This window comes from Mesocricetus auratus, unplaced genomic scaffold (genome assembly GCF_017639785.1).
Source record: "Mesocricetus auratus isolate SY011 unplaced genomic scaffold, BCM_Maur_2.0 Super-Scaffold_100004, whole genome shotgun sequence".
In the NCBI taxonomy this organism is placed as follows: domain Eukaryota; kingdom Metazoa; phylum Chordata; class Mammalia; order Rodentia; family Cricetidae; genus Mesocricetus; species Mesocricetus auratus.
This window is the reverse complement of record NW_024429189.1, coordinates 21,787,300-21,806,346: the sequence shown is the minus strand read 5'-3', so window position 1 is coordinate 21,806,346 and position 19,047 is coordinate 21,787,300. Positions and strand designations below refer to the sequence as shown.

General features: G+C 43.8%; 1 protein-coding gene across 5 annotated transcripts in view; it reads left to right on the top strand.

Moving 5' to 3' along the window:
- Cacnb4 (calcium voltage-gated channel auxiliary subunit beta 4) overlaps window positions 1-19,047 on the top strand; it is a 247,654-nt gene that overhangs the window by 207,946 nt on the left and 20,661 nt on the right. For 4 of the 5 annotated variants that reach the window (XM_005068959.4, XM_005068960.4, XM_005068961.4 and 1 more), the window contains 7 exons: window positions 552-682; window positions 2,842-2,918; window positions 4,330-4,349; window positions 4,573-4,653; window positions 5,569-5,627; window positions 14,302-14,411; window positions 17,763-17,914. In XM_005068959.4, coding sequence (XP_005069016.1) covers window positions 552-682; window positions 2,842-2,918; window positions 4,330-4,349; window positions 4,573-4,653; window positions 5,569-5,627; window positions 14,302-14,411; window positions 17,763-17,914 — 630 coding nt within the window. The remainder of the gene's footprint in view (window positions 1-551; window positions 683-2,841; window positions 2,919-4,329; window positions 4,350-4,572; window positions 4,654-5,568; window positions 5,628-14,301; window positions 14,412-17,762; window positions 17,915-19,047) is intronic. The other variant, XM_040745343.1, reaches the window with a different exon arrangement.

The following is a 19,047-nucleotide window of genomic DNA, read 5'->3' as shown; positions in this document are numbered from 1 at the left end:
TGTCAACACTGATAAAGACCATGAAGGCACGGCACCTTTGTACTCATTCCTGGAAGGCTTATACAATATGATTTCTATCTATTTTCTAGAAATTACCAGTAGAAACATTCTCTTGAGGCAGGCAGCTTAGACTAAACTGCTGTCTGCCCTGGGACTCAGTAAAGCAATAGTTGCCAATGTGATTTTGCTGATACCCTGAGTAAGACTGTGCTGACAGACTGTTAGCACACTTACATTGAGACACACACTCTTGAGTCTTTGTGACTGTTCTCACAGTAGGACAGCAGCATCCACGAGTTACAGCAAAGACTATGTTTACCATTCAGGCCATTACAAACAAAACCCCTGAAGAATGTTCCTTTAGTCTGTGAACTGAAAACATTTCCTACAAAACACAAAAGCAGTGTTGGTAGTCTCCATGCACTGTATGTGTAATGTAGCATCTTACATCAGACGAATAGCGTTTGATCCCTCTGCTTCCCTGACATGAACACTGGAACATGAGGATAACTGAATTACTATTGATAGCAGCTTTCCTCTCTTCTTTGCAGAAATATAACAATGACTGGTGGATAGGAAGGCTGGTGAAAGAGGGCTGCGAGATTGGCTTCATCCCAAGTCCACTGCGGTTGGAGAACATACGCATCCAGCAAGAACAGAAAAGAGGCCGATTCCATGGCGGGTAACATCCCATCTTCTCCATGATCTAGCCTTTTCTTTCTCCCTCCCTCCCTCCCCCCTCCCTTCCTCCTCCTTTATTCCCCTCCTTCCCTCCTTCCTTACTTTATTTCATGGGTAAATTTTCAAATTTCTTATTAAAAACTGGCTGAAGCAGTTCATTCTTTTAACTCAACCTCTGTTTTCAGCTGGATTCTATTTTATCTCAGAAACATGCTCTTTAAGACTCTCTTTGCCTTCACCCCAATGAAAGAGGACACAACGGCTTGGGGTCTAACTATTTCCATTGTGTTCAGAACTCCAGCAACTCAGAAATCCACATGAACTCCACAGTGGCAACTGCTTCCTGTGGGCTCAGCAAGCCCATCTACAAACCCTAGTTTCCTTCTGTGAGAGTTACACGGGGCCTCGTTTCTCAGGACAGCTCAGGCAGCTGCTGACATGACCCAGTGTTGGGTTTTTGCTTGGTTCTCGGTCAAAAGCTCTGTCCAATGAACTCAGCATATGATGGTGGTGGACAGTCCTGGGCACACTTTTCTGTGCTTGGTTTTCTGGGCCGTCATCTTCTGCCGACACCATGCTGAAGGCACTGGGGATTTGCAGTGTACCAGCAGGTCCCCAGTGGTCAAAGGAAACCACAAAGACTTCAGAGCACAAGCAGCAGGTCCCAGGAGGGTGAGCACAGCTTGAGAGAAGTCCTGAGTGCACTGGATCTCAGTGGTGCTGCTACTCTCCCCGAGGCATAGGGTTCATATGTGTTAGAATTGTTCAGAAGCCTTCAGATAGAGCAAGTTCTGCTGCTGTTATCATTGTTGTGAGACAAGCTCACTGTGTAATTCAGGCTTGCCTTTGGTGAGGCAATTCTTCTGCCCCAGCCCCATACTCTAGTGCTGGGTCACAAGTGTGCATCACCATGTCTGGCTGAAACAGTTCTTTCCTTTGATTCAATCTCTCTTCCCAGTTATTTTTCTTATTAAAAACCTTTTCTGTTATTTAAGTCTCCCTTAGCTCTTATCCTAATGAAAACCTTTCAGTAGCAATGGAAGATCGCAGAGGTATAGTTAAGCACTGTTCTAATGAGTAATCTTCTGCTAGGGGTGTTTTATTATTAATCCTCTGGTTCCCTTTGCTCTAGACGTTTCATCCTGCATGCTTCTTAGCACACCAGGAACACTTGGCCCTTCCTGGGGGTCTTCGCATTTCCTTCTTCCTACTGGGTACCTCTTCCTCCTTTGCTGTTACCAGCTCACTCCATCTCCTCCAGGTGCTTGTGGCTGTTCCAGTGACTCCTTCCTTCCCCACTGTATTTTAAGTTGTATCCACACCAGACTCACCCTTTCCCTGCCTTTTTCTTTTCCAGCTAAGCTGTTTCTATTATACTTACTACTCTCAGAAATCTTAGGTTCTTACCTATTTCTCTTGTTTGCCTTGATTGTCTCCTAGTAGAAAGTGGCTCAGTAATAATCTCCCACCATTGTTGCTGTTATTAAAACACACACACACACACACACACACACACACACACACACACACACACTTTTTTACTTCAGGGCAAGAGAGAAAACCAGGGGCTCATTCACAGAAGCTCATTTGCCAGCTTCTCTCTGTAAGGTACAGATAACTCCTATGTCCATAGATGGGAAAAAACGAACACTCGACGATGTGTTGCCGAGTTTTCCACAGCCAGTGAGTGACAGAACTGCTCATCATTGGGCTTTAAACACACATGACTTACTATTTATGGCCCCATCACTGTTAACAGAAGGAAGTTTGTGGGACACCCCCACCCCAAACACTTAGAAAGCAGTTCTCTGGGTCCTCTTGCTTGTATTGAGCTGTCTGGCCTCTGACTGGTACTTCAGTCCTTAGATTCAGGTAAACACACATCTCCAAATTGCATCCTTGCCAGGGGTCCCTCTGCACAATTTTTGCAGAAATAACAGGGAAAGAGAATTTGCCAAGTATTTCCAGGTCTCAGTTAGAGCTCCACTTTCTCTGAGAAATGAGGCCAGCGAAAGCATTTGAGCAGATTCCCGAAGCTCTTCCAACAGGCTTTGGTATGTTTTGAATTATTTAGTAGAAGGCCAAAGAACACCTTGGATTCTCAGTTTCTGTTTTCAGAGGATCTGAGGCGAGACTCTTAAGTTTGTTTCCATGGTCTAGGAAATCGAGTGGAAACTCATCCTCCAGTTTGGGAGAAATGGTGTCAGGAACATTTCGTGCGACCCCCACGACAACAGGTGAGCCATCTTGCTACTAAATATCTGAGCCCGTATGCAGACATTCATACCGGTTTGTAAATAAAGGCTTGACCTAAGATTTAAAGCTTCTTGTATTTAAGACTTCCTTGCTCATTTGAATTGAAAGGTACTAACTATGTAAAAATTCAGGTCATCAGTATAATTTTGGAAAACCTCATTCACTCCCTATATAGCCAGTAGCTTTACTTGTATAAATCAACCTCAAGTTCATGATTCTACCCAAGAACTCAAGATACTTCAAGATTGTGAGACCTGTAGAGATAAAAGCTCATGGACTCTCACAACAATGTTCAGTATGCACATTGGAACCAGGTTGTACATACTGGGAGGGGGTGCTATCGCCCCCCTGCAGCCAAGATTACCTTGTCTTTATATTTGGACATCAGACAGTCCCAGCTGAGTTCTAGAGTTGACACAATGAAGAAACAGGGTATCTCAAGGAAGACTCTGAGTGCCTTTGGAGATAATGAAGATAATCTAGAAGGTTCTCTTCCATCACATTCTCTAACTCCCGCAAGCTAGTTTCATTCTTGCCAGGAATGGAAGCTGAATCAGAGCATTCGATGTCACCAATTCAGACAGCAGGCCAAAGCTCTGCAACTCATGTCAATGCTGGGTTGATTTCTGGGACAGTTCTAAGGGCCTGGTCCTTATTTGTGAGGATTCATTCTGGCCTCCAGGGCTGGGAACCAACCTTTCCCTTTACGTGACCCCATGTAGACAGGACCTGATGCTTGGATGGCAGCAAAGCCACCTTCATTGGTTGTGGAATAGGTTCTGCCTTCTGTGTGTTTGCTGGATCCAGGGACACTGCAGCACTCTATAGCTGGAGGGGACAGGGGAAACTTGCTGTCCAAGTGTTAAGAGCAGCATAGTAGAAACAGATGTATCAGTATTCAGGAGAAATATCCTAAGACCTGAAATACTACCTCATGGTTCACCAAACTCACAAATACAAAACAATAGCAACAGCAACAATAATAGCAATGTGTGAGGTGATAGTAATTTTACTCATGGTGTACTGTTTCTCTTTTTGTTACATTTCCTTTAGCCAGCTTGCCCTCAGTTTCATATGTACCATATCCAATGTGGTTACACCCATAGTTAATGGTTACTTAACAACGCCCAGTGTTGTTTGAGTGCCTGTCCCAGCCTCGCACAGGAAATCATGGTGCAGGGAGGAAACCGTGGTGCAGGGAGGAAGCTGTCCATATTTCATGTTCTCACAAGTAGGATGTCCAGAGTGAGGGGGCAGGACAGTGATCTGCTGAATGGAATCAGGGCAAGCGTGGAGGACAGTTACAGGGCATCTTTCCCCATCTTTTAAACTCGTGTGCTGTCATTTGCAGAGATTGCATATTTTGATGTGGCTCTCATTGTTGTCTTTTAGCAAAACAGAAGCAGAAAGTGGTAAGTTGTGTTTCCTTTTTAAACTCCTGCTAAGGTTCCTATCTGTACATGCCTGCGATGCTCCATTTGCGTGACCCACATACCTATAAAGTGAGGGATGGGCCTCCTTGGTGGGGACCCTCAGTCGTCACTTCCTGTCCAGCCTGAGAATTTTGGATGTTGTGGCTGTCAATGAGATAAGGCCAGCCTCACCTTCTCACACGTGTCGACTCGTCTTTTTCAGACGGAGCACATTCCTCCTTATGATGTGGTGCCATCAATGCGTCCTGTGGTGTTAGTGGGGCCATCTCTGAAAGGTTATGAGGTACAAATATCATCCGTTACTCTCCTTTTCTTGACCAAGAACCCTGGGAACTATCCTTTGGAATCTGGCCCTTCCAGGGTCTGTTTACAGATGGGGAGTGGTAGGAGGCAGCTCATAGTATGTGAAGGCAGGTGGAGGGGGAAACCAGTAGAAAGTAGATTAAACTCTGGAGAGCAATTAGACACTGCCATGTAATAAAGAGGAGTAAAGGCTATGCTGCATGGTATCTCAGGTCTTGCCATTCTGACTTTATGCTCGAATGGATAAAAAGGTGGGGTGTGAGATTTAAATCTGAATCTGGGCAGCCTTCAGGCTAACTGTCCCTCCCCCTAGGATGAGGTCTAGTGGAAGGAGGTATTTAGTATACATTTGTTGAATGAGCTAGCAACTGTCCGAGGCAGATCTAAGGTTTTCATCTCTCTTTCTCTCTCTGAGTTGGAAATGTCAGGTGATGAGCAGAAAAATTATGTACAAAAAAATTAAGTTCCAGCTAGGGAGAATTCCCAGCATGCTCAGGCTGGCAGAGTCGCTGAGCCCAGAGCTAATGTTGGGACTACCCACTGCTCATCACTAGAGGCAAGCATAACCCTGCCAGCTTACAGTCTCCTTGAGGTAGATCTACATCCCAAGGGAAGTAGGAGGAGGGTTTGCCTGGGGTCCTGGTGAAAATTATAGGTTCATTCCTCAGCACCCAGGACAAGAACCAAGGGAACAAGGCAACTGTGTTTAATTCACATGAATGCCTGCCCTCTGAGAGTTGCCCTCTGGAGATGCCTGGATGTGATGGGGTCCCTCCTCAGACACCGTGCCCATCCGTTCCACCCCTCTCACCATTGACTTCTCTCTGTGTGTCTCTCTCTCCCTTTGTCTCTCTCCGTGTGTTGGCCTCGTTCTCTTTTTCTCACCTCTGCAAAGGTAACAGACATGATGCAGAAAGCCCTCTTTGATTTCCTGAAGCACAGGTTTGATGGGAGGTGAGACATACAGATGTTTTTGTATTTTGACTTTTCTTTGACTGAACAAGTGTGATTGATAGACTGATTTGTGGATCTGTTTCTAAATGATTACAGAAGTCCAGTGATTAAACTGAACTCAGTATTCCAGGAAAGTGTTCACTGAAACAACTATAAAACTCTATGAAATATGAAGTATTGCACACGGCCCCCAAGGACAAAATGAAAAGGGAATTAATCTATTTGTTGGGCATAATGTATGTTTGTCTTTATTTTCTCACTTACTAATAAGTTCATACCAAACTGACTTTCATGAAGAAATTGGTTTAAATATATATTTTTGATAAATATGATGGTTCACTGGTCATACTGGGTAGTGTCTGGGAAGTATGCATGTATGTACATGCATGTATCCATGTGTGTGTGATTCGAAGGTCTAAATATAAAGCACTTTGCAGGAATGAAATGCTGGAAATAACTTCCAATAAATAAATAAATTTCCTTAAAAGAGGAATGCAATCGTTGCTTTGCCATAGCCTTCTGGAGTGACTCTTGAAGGAAACTGCACTTATTTGGATGTTATGTTTAGAAATAACCTTGTTATTTTATAGGTATGTTTTACACGTATCCCTCTGTATGCCATCATCAGTAAGCTGATGCTTCAGTTTTGTGGAAAATGTCTAGAGCTCTTAAGCTTTCTAGAGAGGTGATAAAAATCTGTATTGATTCAACAATGAAAACATGATTGCTCACAATGTGGAATGTGTTCCATGTAGAAACAGCCACCCAGAGAAACTGAAGATTTATCAGAAGCAAACTTATGTAGTGCACATTGAGAAACCTGGGCAGTACATCGAGATTATCACTTTAAACTGAATAATTTTTTTAAAATGTTTAAATATTTTTGAATAGATTATAGGGCTTAATTAATTTTAAGAAAAGGCAAACATGATCATGCTTTAAGCACAAACTGTGTGTATATAAAACTTAAGTATAGATATATGTACTTTCATACAAATATTTTTGTGCACTTATAATTTGTCAAAAGAAAACTCTTATATGTATCCAGGTGAAAATAGTCACTGGTTTCTAAGAGTGGAGGCAGTGAAAAGAAGCAGAGGGACTCAAGGAATAGTGCAGTGGGTAAGAGTGTTCACTGCGCGTACAAACACCAGTACCTGAGTTCAAATACCCAGCACTCACATAAAGCACAGCATTGCCTCTCACATGCTTATAACCCCAGTGCTGTGCAGATAGAGATAAGAGCATTTCTAGGGCTGCCAGGCTCCAGGTTTATGAGAGACACTGTCTCAAACGAGTATAGAGTGATAGAGCAGGATTCCCCATGTCTTCCAGCATGGACGCCTGCATCACACACATGCAAGCAGCCAGGTGTGCACAAAGCTGAGATTTTACTTCCAGTAATTGAGAATGTTATTCAGGAAACGGGAATGCTTGTCTGCCCAGGTACATGAATGAATGTAGAGCCAGGTCACCTTAGTAATAGACCCCTAGATGCACAGTGAATTGAGCACACTGGATGCTTAATTTTACTCACTAAATGGTTGGAGGGAGACAGGGATTCCTGTTGGGGAGGAACAGGTAGGTGGGGAGGGGAATCTCAGGCAGAATGTTTGCTTCACCTTCCATCTGGAGCCCTTGGCCTTTGGCTGAGCTCTCAAGTCATATGCTAACAGGGAAGGGCCTCAGGGGCCTGGAAACAGTGCACATAAGGGCTGATTTTATTGGCTAGAACTTGGTTATGTGGCCATTCTTAGTTGCAAAGGACTCTGGGAAGTACAATTTAACTATATACCTCAGATGAAGAGAAAATAGTTTGCCAGGCATGGTTATTCTCTCTCTCTCTCTCTCTCTCTCTCTCTCTCTCTCTCTCTCTCTCTCTCTCTCTCTCTCTCTCTCTCTCTCAGAAGACAGGTCTACAAGGTCCTAGCTACTAGGGAATTCATGTCCTAAAAATGCATTGCAAAGAAACAGCTGAACCTGGACTCTAATTTAACAGTAATGATCTCGTCCTGTCCTGGTGGTGTTCTGGGCCATAACCCTGCCCCACACATGTCTCTGTGGATGGAGGCAGCTAACATGAGTGGTCTCCTGTTCCTGGTTACATTTACACAGTTCCTTCAGCTCTGTGTGGACTCACTGATTTTAGTCAGGAATGCCTTCCCTGCAGGCTGTCCTGAGTGGTGTCCCCTCCTCTGATTCCATCATAGCCTTTGATGTAAGCACACCCCACCCCACGACAATGTCGTTAAAGGTCAAAAGCACTGATGAGGCTGAAGAAACGGTTTTGGAGTGTTTGGCAAAGGGAAGGTTGAAAGTCTGAAATACGGCTTCGGGAGAGCAGGCGGTGTTTTTAACCCTGAGGCCACGGAAGAGAATGCTCATTAAGTTGCCGCCTAGAGTTGTTCCGAGTCAAGTAGAACTATCTGCTTCAGTCACTGTATCTTCCCCATTGAAACTTCTTTCAAATTAAAGATAGAGTTAAAATCCCAATGCCAACTTTCCACTGGGTCTGATGATGACAGAGAGTCTGGGGGAGGGGAACCCAACAGCAGCTAGAGTGACAGCTGGATACGGAAGCAGGCCTGGAGAAGTCTGATGCATAGAAGTTCTGGGGAGAAATAGGTAGTAAGGGCGGGACTGAGAGAGCGAAATTGCTTTCGGACGATGAGAGGAAAGTGCCACAGGAGAAACCAGTGAGCCCACTGGTGAGTAACCGAGGACAGTTGGGTAAGGAGGGAGCTGGCCAGGAGCTTCTCACAGATGCTAGCGCATCTTCTGTGTGGGGAATGTTGTGTTTTGAGCTGTGACAATCTGCTGTGTTGCGTTTTTGCCAATTGATAAAAGGAGGGAACACAGCACATAGTCTTTAGTTGAAGTCAGCCAAGAGAACAATGACACCGAAGACGGAATCGATGGAGCAGCATGAACAGTATGGCCTAACGGAAGCCTGTTCAGTGGTTTTTTTTTTGGGGGGGGGGCTGTGACTGCGGTAGGGTAGACACCATAGTCAGGAGAGTGGCCCACGCTTTTAAGAAAGGCAAATAAGAAATCCATGAGGTAAGAGGCCTTTTAATTCAGTACTGCTTTTCAGGTCCCAATTCAAAATTAATTCACTGGAGTAGACTGTAACAGAAGCAAAAGCTTGGATGGTTTTCCGTTTGACTCCTTGGAGGCATGGGTCATTTTAGACCTATTTCTCACTCAGTTTGTTTGAGTCTGACTGCAGGACATGGAAGAAAAATGGAAAAACAACGCAGTACTAAGTAACTCCCGAGGAGTTACTGTCAATGTCCCCATGCAGGATTGATTCCTGTCCTTGGATTATGGAGCAAGTGAGCCAGACAATCTGCTTCAGCGGCACTTAGCCAACAACAGGACACACCACAAACACCGTCAGGGAGCCATCTTTTCCGTTGAGGTTTGTGCAGCTGTCCACCACCATCAGGCTAGCAACTATCTCACCAGCTGAGCTCGCTGACTTACACCTCAGATTTCAGGTCCCCCAAAAGTTGTCGCCTAGGCTTTTATTATTTTAAAATGATTTTTATTAGCATGTATTCACTGTACACAGCACTGGATTCCATAAAGACAGCCTTAGCTTTCCTGATTATTGGGTAGCTCTGTTGTATCATGTTGTGTCCTAAAATCATAAATAAATACTGTAGAGCCTACAGGGATAAGGTCCTAAAATAAAGGAAACTATTACTCAAGGACCATGTAAACTAAAATGAACAAACAAACAAAAAACCCAAATTGTCAAGTGGGAAAGAATTTGAAAGAGAAGAATTTAAGCATACAACATAGGGATATGCTAAAACTTAGTACTGAATTTATTAATGAGAGGAAACATCAATTGATGACATCACAGAGCAGTCCCACTGTGTGTATGTGTGAAAACTGTTTGCCATTGCAGTTCACAAATGAAAAAGGAAACCTCTGTCTTCAAACAGATCTGTCCTTCCTCTGAACCCCTACCACGGTTCTTTCTTCTAGTGCTGGCCTCAAACACTGGAGATAATGGAACATTTTTGGGCCAACTTGAATGCTTAAATTAGTAGATTTTGATTACACCGTGTCTCACTATGTTCACCAAAGTGTTATGTATATACAAGTCTTACCAGCTCTGGGACAGGAGAGTCCATGGTGGTGGACTGCTAACTTCTGAAGATAAGATTTGAGGAAGCTGTTTCCCAAGAGTCTCTGGGTCTCTAACAACTGCTTTCCTTGCACATATTCACACACACACACACACACACACACACACACACACACACACACGCGCGCACACACACACACACATACACACACACACATATGTATGACCAAGGCAACTTTATTTATTTTTTTTGAAGCATGGTCTCATTATGTGTGGTGATATTTTGTTTGTGTTCTAACAAATTAAGCTTGCCTGAAGATCAGAAGTTAACCATTGAGGCCAGGCAGTGGTGGCACACACCTTTGATCCCTGTAATTGGGAGTCAAATGCCTTTAACCCCAGAACTAGGAAGGTGGAGACAGGAAGTGATATGGCTGGGTGGAAAGAGGAATATAAGGCGGGAGGAGACAGGAGCTCAACCCTTCCGTTTGAGGTAAGAGGAAAGGTAGAGGTAAGAAGTCTCTCTAGTGGCTGGTTCCTTTACTTCTCTGATCTTTCAGCATTTACCTCAATATCTGACTCCAGGTTTAAATATAATAATCAATTAGAATTCATGCTATAGTTCTGTAGCCTTTGATAGCCTGGAAGTTGCTATATAGACCAGGCTAGGGTTGAACTCCCAGACAACCACCTGCCTCTGCCCCCTCTAAGGCAACTTATAGAAGAAAGGGTTAACTGGGGGCTTACAGTTCCAGAGTGCTAACAATCTACTGCAGCCATAAAGGGAAGCAATGCAGACAGCAGGCACGATGACGAGAACTGGAAGTTGAGAGTTGAGGGTTCACATCTGGAACCATAAGCAGGAAACAGAAAGAGTGAATTGGGAATGACTTGTGACTTTGGCGACCTTAAGAGTCAGCCTCAGGTGATGTACTTCCTTCAGGAGGGCTACACCTCCTAAGCCTCCCCAAGCAGCGACACCAACTAGGGGCCAAGTATTTAAATATCTGAGAATATGGAGACATCTCAAACCACCACAAATGCTAAGAACAGTCATGTAAAAAAAAATTAGTTTTATGGATTGCCTTCTTTGCCCATAGCAATAATACTCTGGGATACTAATGACAAATCTATTACTGTTTTATTGACAAGGGAATGGAGGGTCAAAAATGCTATAACTTGTACATGAGCATGAAAACCAAAAGAAAGCTAGAGGAGACCCTGGAGTCTTCCGGTTCCTTCTTCCTCCCTGTTCATCCTGCTTTGGAAAACTCTGCCTGTGAGCACTAGGAATTTAAAAACTGAATTGGGCTTCGTACTAATTAGCCAGAATAGAAAAGGATCTTCTAGCTGCTCCATTAGCAACATGGAATACTAATTATTTTTGAATGGATGTGTCACAACTGAAAGAAATATCTTCCCATAGAAAATCTGCAGGAGGGCAGATGAAGTAGTTCTGTAAGCAGGGGCATCTGCCACCAAGCCTAGTGTCCTGAGTTCTATTCCCAGCCTCACATGGTGAGTGGAGAGAACAAACTCCTACAAGTTGTCCTCTGACCTCCAGGAACACACTGGCATGTGCATGCCTACTGCTCCCCCCTCCTATCAATAAAAATGTAAAACAAAACAAAAAAACTAAGAAAATACCTAGAAAACTAATAACGTCACCAACTAAGATGAATCCTAAGGTAGAAACATGTAGGAGTTAGAGTCCAGACTTGGTGGATTTAGGGAATGGATTTTGCTGGGTTTCAGGGACATTAGCTGCTACGCACTGTTTTGGGGTGGGGCAGACTGAACTCCTGTTGGCCTCTATCTACTGGCAATGCCGTGGTGAGGTTGCCAAGGGAACACTTTGAAGAAGACATCAAGATGCACGGGAATGCTGGAGGCTCCGGTGGATGAGGAAAGCAAGAGAAGTAGGAAATGTACCATTAGTTTAAAAGCATAATAAATCAGGAAACACTGGATGGTGAATGCAGTCACTTCGTTGAGGGGCCTTTTATTTCTGAGGAAAGGAACTGAGGTCTGGAATCTGGTTTGGATAACAGTAAGCCTTATGGCAGAAGAAAGCCTTCTACGTCTCCCTGTCAGACTCCAAGAGCTGAGCCAGCCCCTTGGCCTGGACTCTACTCCGTGTGTATGTATTTTGCTTACAGACGAAGTGTATTATCAACGGAGTCCTTTTTTATTAGAAAATAGAATGAGAAAAAGAGTGTTTTTTCACCCACAGCGTTCTTTCTGTTTTTAACATTTAAAGCAGCCTTTTCTGTATACGTTAAAAATCGGTCGTATTTGCATGGCTTTGTAAAAAGTGATTTTATGACCCAGGGAAAACGTTTGTTGATGATTTCTCCAAAATGTAAGAACCAGGAGTTAGTATTTGGCTTCTGAAGAACTAGGAAATTCTGGCATGGCAGAAATCGTTTCTGGAAAGTTGGATCCCATCCTTGAGTCGGCCCACTTGTCTGTAGCCATATACATGGAGTGTTCTAGACTATGACAGGATGTTTCTATCCAGACGCTCCATTCTTTAACAAACAAGAAACCCGGAGCCCCGGTTAAACGGGAGACCCTGTTGTGTAAGGAGAGAGTGCTTCCTGGGAGACATTGCAGCTCAGAGCTGCGTCAGTAGGCCACGGCAGCTAACACCAGCACTCAGGAGGCTAAGGGCTGCTGCAAGATTGCCGCCAGGCTGGGCTACAGAATGAGGCTGTGCCAAAAGAACAGAGAAAAACACTGCAGTGGAAACTCAGATGTGGGCACTCTTGGTTTAAACCTGCTTTGAACCCATGTTGTTACTGGGAAACAAAACTGGACTGAAAGAGAATTGTCCAGCTACATAACCGGCCTCATCTGTGTTCAAGGCCTCTCAGACCGTCATAGCCTGAAATAAGCCAGTGGCTTGTCTCTGTGTTTCAGTTTCCCCCTTGGTAAGCTGTAGAAGTTGTTACACCAGTGTTTGCTGATGTCATTTAGAAGTTGAACTTTCCTGTTTGCCTTTTGTTTCTTTGCCTCTAAAAACGATGAAATCATGAGGGAGCTCCATGTAGAGGACAGAAATTCAGAGGAACAAGCTGAAGGACCACCCATGTTAGCATTCACAGTGGGCCCTGGGAATCTCCGCACAGCTTTTGACTCTATGCAGGATAATTTGAGGCTGCCTTGAATAACCGTCAAGGCATGAAAATTCGAAACGTTAAAATGCTGCAGTGTTCCAAGCACCTGCAGCTCACAAATGCCGCGACCCAGGCCAGTACCACTTGGCTTCAGAACCCTGCTGGAACTCCCGCACACACTGTTGCTTTACAGGCATGACTTATAAGCTGGGCACAGCAGCGGGTCCTGATGGTTCCAGTACAAGGGAGACTGAGACAGGAGGATTATGAATTCAGTTATCCAGATAGGTATAGTGAGACCCTGTCTAAAAAAATTATTTTTGTTTCTAAGCATTCAGGAAAAGGACAATTTTGGGTTCTTCCCAAAGCTTCTGGTCACCTATGTCTCCAGACTGTATTAAAGCGTCCTGACATAGGAGTGAGAGGACATGTAATTAAATATACACTTCCTTCTGTGCTCTAACCCCCATAGGAGTTTGACCCTGGAGAAGAACAAGTCTGCTCTGGGATAAGGGGAAGTGATTTCTCTCTGTACCCAGTCAAGCTGCACAGATGAGGACGGGGAAGGCCTGTGGATTTCTATAATTGGCCTGGGTGGGCCAGCTTTGAGTTCTACAGACAATAGCTGGGAACTGAGCAGTCTCAGTTAAAAATTATTTTAAAGTCTATGTGCTTTCATTTGATAATGCATCTTCTGGCTGCCTCCCTCTCTCCCTACAAAGTCCATGCTACTGTGACTGCAAGGTGTGTTCTAACTCCAGTCTGATGCTCATACTTACTTCAGCTACTGGGGTTTCAAGTGCCCACCAGATTTGCTCAGATCCGCACTGAGGCTTCTGTGCCTGCAAAAAAAAAGAAAAAAGAAAAAAAATTAAATCTTGTTTCCCACATCCTTACTGGCAAAGCTTCTTTGGGCCTGTGGAGAAAAGATTTATGTATAAGGGATTAACTACTAAGCCAAGAAATGCAACTTAACTACCTACTGTTTTTTATGTATTTATTTTTTCTGTGATCAAATGAAGCTTTCCCTTTTTGGCCAGCAATGCTGGGGCAGAGCACTTGTGGGTCCTGAAGGTCTTGTTCAAGAGCAAATCAACCATGAATTCTGAGGAAACTGTAAAGCTATTTCCTAGAAAGATCATGACTAATTCATGTTTTGATTCCCTCCTGGTGTGGTGTGCGTGTTTTAAAGGCAACTTGACCAGGCAGGCCATAGTGGAGGGAGTACATTTTCACTGGAGTGGTTTTCAGCTAAGGAGCCAAAGCCTGCTGTCACCCACCCTGTTTGTGTTTTAATATGAGCCAGAGTCTGTTGAAAATCTTTGTGGCCGATGGTTACTGTACAGTGGTTCCACAGTAGTATGTAAAGTGGCTATTAGGCACTTCAGCTGTAAGTCCCTCAGAGAGCCACATAACGTTTTTACTGGCTTGTTCTGTTCTGTGTTCCACTTCCTAGGATATCAATAACAAGAGTGACAGCTGACATTTCTCTTGCTAAGAGGTCTGTCCTCAACAATCCCAGCAAGAGAGCAATAATTGAACGTTCAAACACCAGATCCAGCTTAGGTAAGGCATTTTCATTCGGGCATGGGGTGTATGTGTAGGGAATGTCTTGAAGTGTTGAATATCTGTAGAGAAAGCCAGCCAACGGACAGGAGAGGGACAGAGTCCTGTAGCAACCAACCCCCCCCCCACTCTCCTTCTCTTAGGTCTAGTGTATTAGCTAAGAGCAGTCTGGTGGGAAAGGGCCTTCTCAGGTTCTGCTATTCAGTGGCTGCTGAACCATGGGAAACCACCCATTTCCTTTTCCCTGAATATCACAATAAGGTTTCTGTCATAGCTGACACTTGGGTGACATGAAAGGAAATGAGATGTTTAGAAGGGCAAGGCAATGATGCTCTTTGTGGCCAACTGGTATACCCAGAAGCATCACACCTATCAGTAGTAATGGTGAGCACCATGATGAACATGCAGGGACTTAAACCTGCTAAATTCCTCCCATAAGGGACAATAAAAGGTTGTAGGTGAGTTGGAGTATGAATAAAGGGAGTCACTTTAGGAAATGTTGCCTTGAGCCCATGGAAAAAATAGTAACAGTTTTGGAAGCTGAATGAGGGTATGCAGACCTATAATCCCAGCTCGTGGGAAGTGGAGTCAAAAGGATCAGGAGTTCAAGGCCAGCCTGGACTATGTAAGACCATGTCTCAGATTACAAACACCAGAGCCAACTTGGGCACAAGGAGCATGACCAGTCACCATCTCCAGTTTAGTGGTGAAGAGTGTTCGTTTAGGGCCTCCAGCACCAGAGTCTGTGACAGTTCCAGCCTTGCTGCCTGTAACAAAATTATGAAGAAGCTTCCATTAGAAGTCCCTTAGGAACCTGTCTGAGGAGCCAAGATTGTTGGTTTTCTCGAAGAGAATGAGCTAGGTAGATAAAAATGCCTTTGTCTTCCCTGTGTCTACAATTTGCTTATTACCCTCCCTCTGCATATTTTCTAAACACTGGGCTCACCCCGCTGAGTAATTCATCCTTCATCCGATCTCCCCGAGCTCCACCGCTGCTCACACAGCAGTGCCGCCGCCCAGGGCCTTCTGTTGTTTCAGTAGAGGTTAGGAACCAACGTGCCAGCTCATTGCTGGTGCAGAGCAAACAAAACCCAGGCATTTCTCAGCTATTTGGAGTGCTTTGTAGGGGTTCTTGTCCTGCGACAGTCCAGCTTGTATTGCTGTCTTTTTGTTCCTGGGGGAAAATACTAAACGTTATTTTACATTATTTTATAATAATATGCGAGACTGGAAACTAACATGTTAAGAGCTTGTTCCGCCCTGGTTCTTCCTAGAAGCTCCTTTAAAACCTTGGCAGACTAAAGCACAAATAGAGGACCTACTGCATCTTCCTTCTGCTGAAACTGGCTGCAGTGAAAACTGACTTTATTTTCCAAAAGCCCTTCTTGAGAAAAAATTCTTTTTAAGTTGTTTCAGACATGCTAGAGAAAATGAATATGTTTATTATTACTAATAAATGTAGACTATTATTTCATAAGAATTTGGTTACTGGAAATACAATGTGGAGTCTTTCAGGACATTGCTGTGAAGGAGATATATGTTTTGACTCCTTAAAATTACATTTTAAAGAAGGTGTGTGTATGTGTGTGTGTGTGTGTGTGTGTGTGTGTGTGTGCTCGTGTGCATACACCACATATATAGGGATGCCTGAGAAGGCCAGCAAGGTTGTCTTGCCCCCTAGAGCTGGGGTATAGGTGATTATGAGATGTCCAATGTGGATGCTGGAACTGAGCTTGGTCCCTTGGAAGAGCAGCAAGTACTCTTAACTGCTTGGCCACCACTACATTCATACTTTTTAGTGTAGGCCATGTATTAAATGTTGCTGGTTCTATAAGAAATGAGAAACTTCTGCTTTTATGAAAAGCCTTTCCCTTAGTAGAATCTAATTCAGATTTTAGGCATGACCCACCACATTGGGTGATTCATAAAGTATATAAAGGATTTGCTTTTTGCTGTTCTTGTTTTATGTGTGTGTGAGAGAGAGAGAGGGAGACAGAGAGAGACAGAGAATCAATACAGAACAATACAGAATGCAGTATGGGCTGAAACTCTCTGTGTTTCTTAGGATGACCTTGAAGTCATGGTCCTTCTGCCTCAGTGTCCCAAGTATTGGGATTCCAGCACCACCACATCCAACTTGAGACCTTTTGTAGTTCAGAAAAACATGTACTTTGGTCATGTGTTTTCAAACACACACACACACACACACACACACACACAGGAGAGAGAGAGAGAGAGAGAGAGAGAGAGAGAGAGAGAGAGAGCTTGTAAGCCATGTACAGCAGCATACACCTATCATCACAGCACTTGGGGGGTAGAAACAGAGGGCTCACAACCAGCTTGGGTTACATAGCAAGGTTCTGTCTCAGAATAAATGAAAGCAGCTGAATTGTTTCAGACACAGGAAAAGAACTAGCATTTTTATGTGGCCCATTTAGAAGGTGCAGATTTGAGTCATCTATTACATTCAGCCAGCTAGGTTGGAGTCTAGATGTGGTGCAGCATTTTAATATGATCAACTGTGTGTGCATGTATGTGTGCACGTGCATGCGTGCCTGTGTGTGCATGTGTGATACTTTTGGCAAATATACCTTAGACAACTCCCCCAGCTCTAAAGCTTAAATTCAGCTTGACTTGGTAATCTACTGGTTGTCTGAGGACAGTCCTAACAATTAGCAAGGATATAAAAATGTGTATAACAGTCAAATCAATACAGCTATTGGGTGGTTTTTCTTCTTCCAAAACATGGTCTACAGAATATTAAAATATAAGTTATTGACAGAAACACTTCAGTGTCACTTTCAGTCTCTCAAATCTATTTGCTAAATGTCATTCTTGGTAAAAGCCAGGCATTGGTGGCACACGCCATTAATCTCAGCACTCAGGAGGCAGAGGTGGGTGGATCTCTGTGAGTTCAAGGCCAGTCTGGTCTACAGAGTGCGTTCCAGGACAGCCTCCAAAGCTACAGAGAAGCCCTGTCTCAAAACAAAAGCAACCCCAAAATGAAATAACTATAACTATGTAAATAGTTCCATGCTAGGCTGGATGTACAATGCAAACCAAGAGAGCTGGCTCAGGTTCTTCTACCAATTGCTTTATTCTATGAACAATTTAATCTTCAGAAAGGATTTAAGGAGAGCAGACACTGTGTGGTGCCCATCTTTGATCCCAGCACTTGGGAGCTGGAGGCAGCCATCCTGATGACATAACAAGTTCCAGGCTAGCCAGGGCTACATAATAGATATGTTCTGCAGTATGGACACACAATCTGAGTTTATACTATTTCTTTTTAGTATACATCATGATTATTGAGACTAACCAGTACCTGCCTCCTATTGTTCCCCCTTTTAGCGGAAGTACAGAGCGAAATCGAAAGAATTTTTGAATTGGCAAGATCTTTGCAACTGGTTGTTCTTGATGCAGACACCATCAATCACCCAGCACAGCTCATAAAAACGTCCTTAGCCCCCATCATTGTTCATGTGAAAGTCTCGTCTCCAAAGGTAATCACCGGGCTCCTGTCTATGGCTCTAGAAGCTTCCTTCTTGAGGGCCTCTAGCACTACCCTTTCAGTTCATGGGCAGAAGAATGTCTCAAGAGGCAGTTAACGAATGTATTTAAAACAGTACTCAAGTTCTAGGGGTTGGAGATTAGCTGAGAATAATAATCCATCTCTGCGGGAATTTCCTGCCTGCCATCAGAGATGATAAAATGCACACAAGATCACAAGGAAGGGAAACAAAACATGGACCCTGGCCTGTTGCAGGCTATATAGTCCCTCTTGGCAAATTTCCTGTATAATATTGATTCTTGAGTCACCTATAGTCTCTGCCCAGTTGAGAGAGGAAGTACATAGTTCAACAAGATTAGCTTATGTAAGGTAAAAGATCACTGTGTAAACATCCCTTACAGAAATGCTACAGACCTTGTCATTTGTGCGTAGCTGGGTTCTTTGGGGACTATAGTTCTTTCTTGGTTAAGCACAGGTGGTCAGGTATGCTACCAGAGTGACAAGAATAGAGGAAAATGGCCCAGGCTGCACTCTTGATTTTGATGTCCTTTTATTTATTTTTTTACATTTACTTAGTTATTTTTTTATTTCTTTCTCTGTCTCTCTGTCTCTCTGTCTCTCTCTCTCTGTCTCTCTCTCTCTCTCTGTGCACGCTTGTGCTGTCAGAGGATAACTTGTAGAAATAAGTTCCCTTCTTCCACCATGTGGGCTCTGAGGATTAAGCTTGGTAGCATTCACCTTTACCCACTGAGCCTTCTTACCATCCCCCCTTTTGTTTTTAAATAGCGATGGTGTTCTAAAAAATAAATATGAAATAGATACCCATGAGAGGCATTAGTTTTTAATTAATTTATTTGTTTTACATCCCAGACCGCAGATTCCCACCCCTCCTCTCTTCCCATTCCCTCCCCTCACCTCCCCTCTTCACCCTCCCCTTAATCCACTGTGAGGCATTATCTTAGCAATTCTTTCCCAATGCCTCATAGAAGGTGTTTGGTTTAACTAAGAGCAAACTCAATTCCCCACCCAAACAGTGGTCCCTTCTGTGGTTAGAGGAAAAGTCTAAAGAAGCTGTGGCTTGTTATACTTGCCAAGTTCCCAGCATCTTGAGGGGACCGCTCCTAT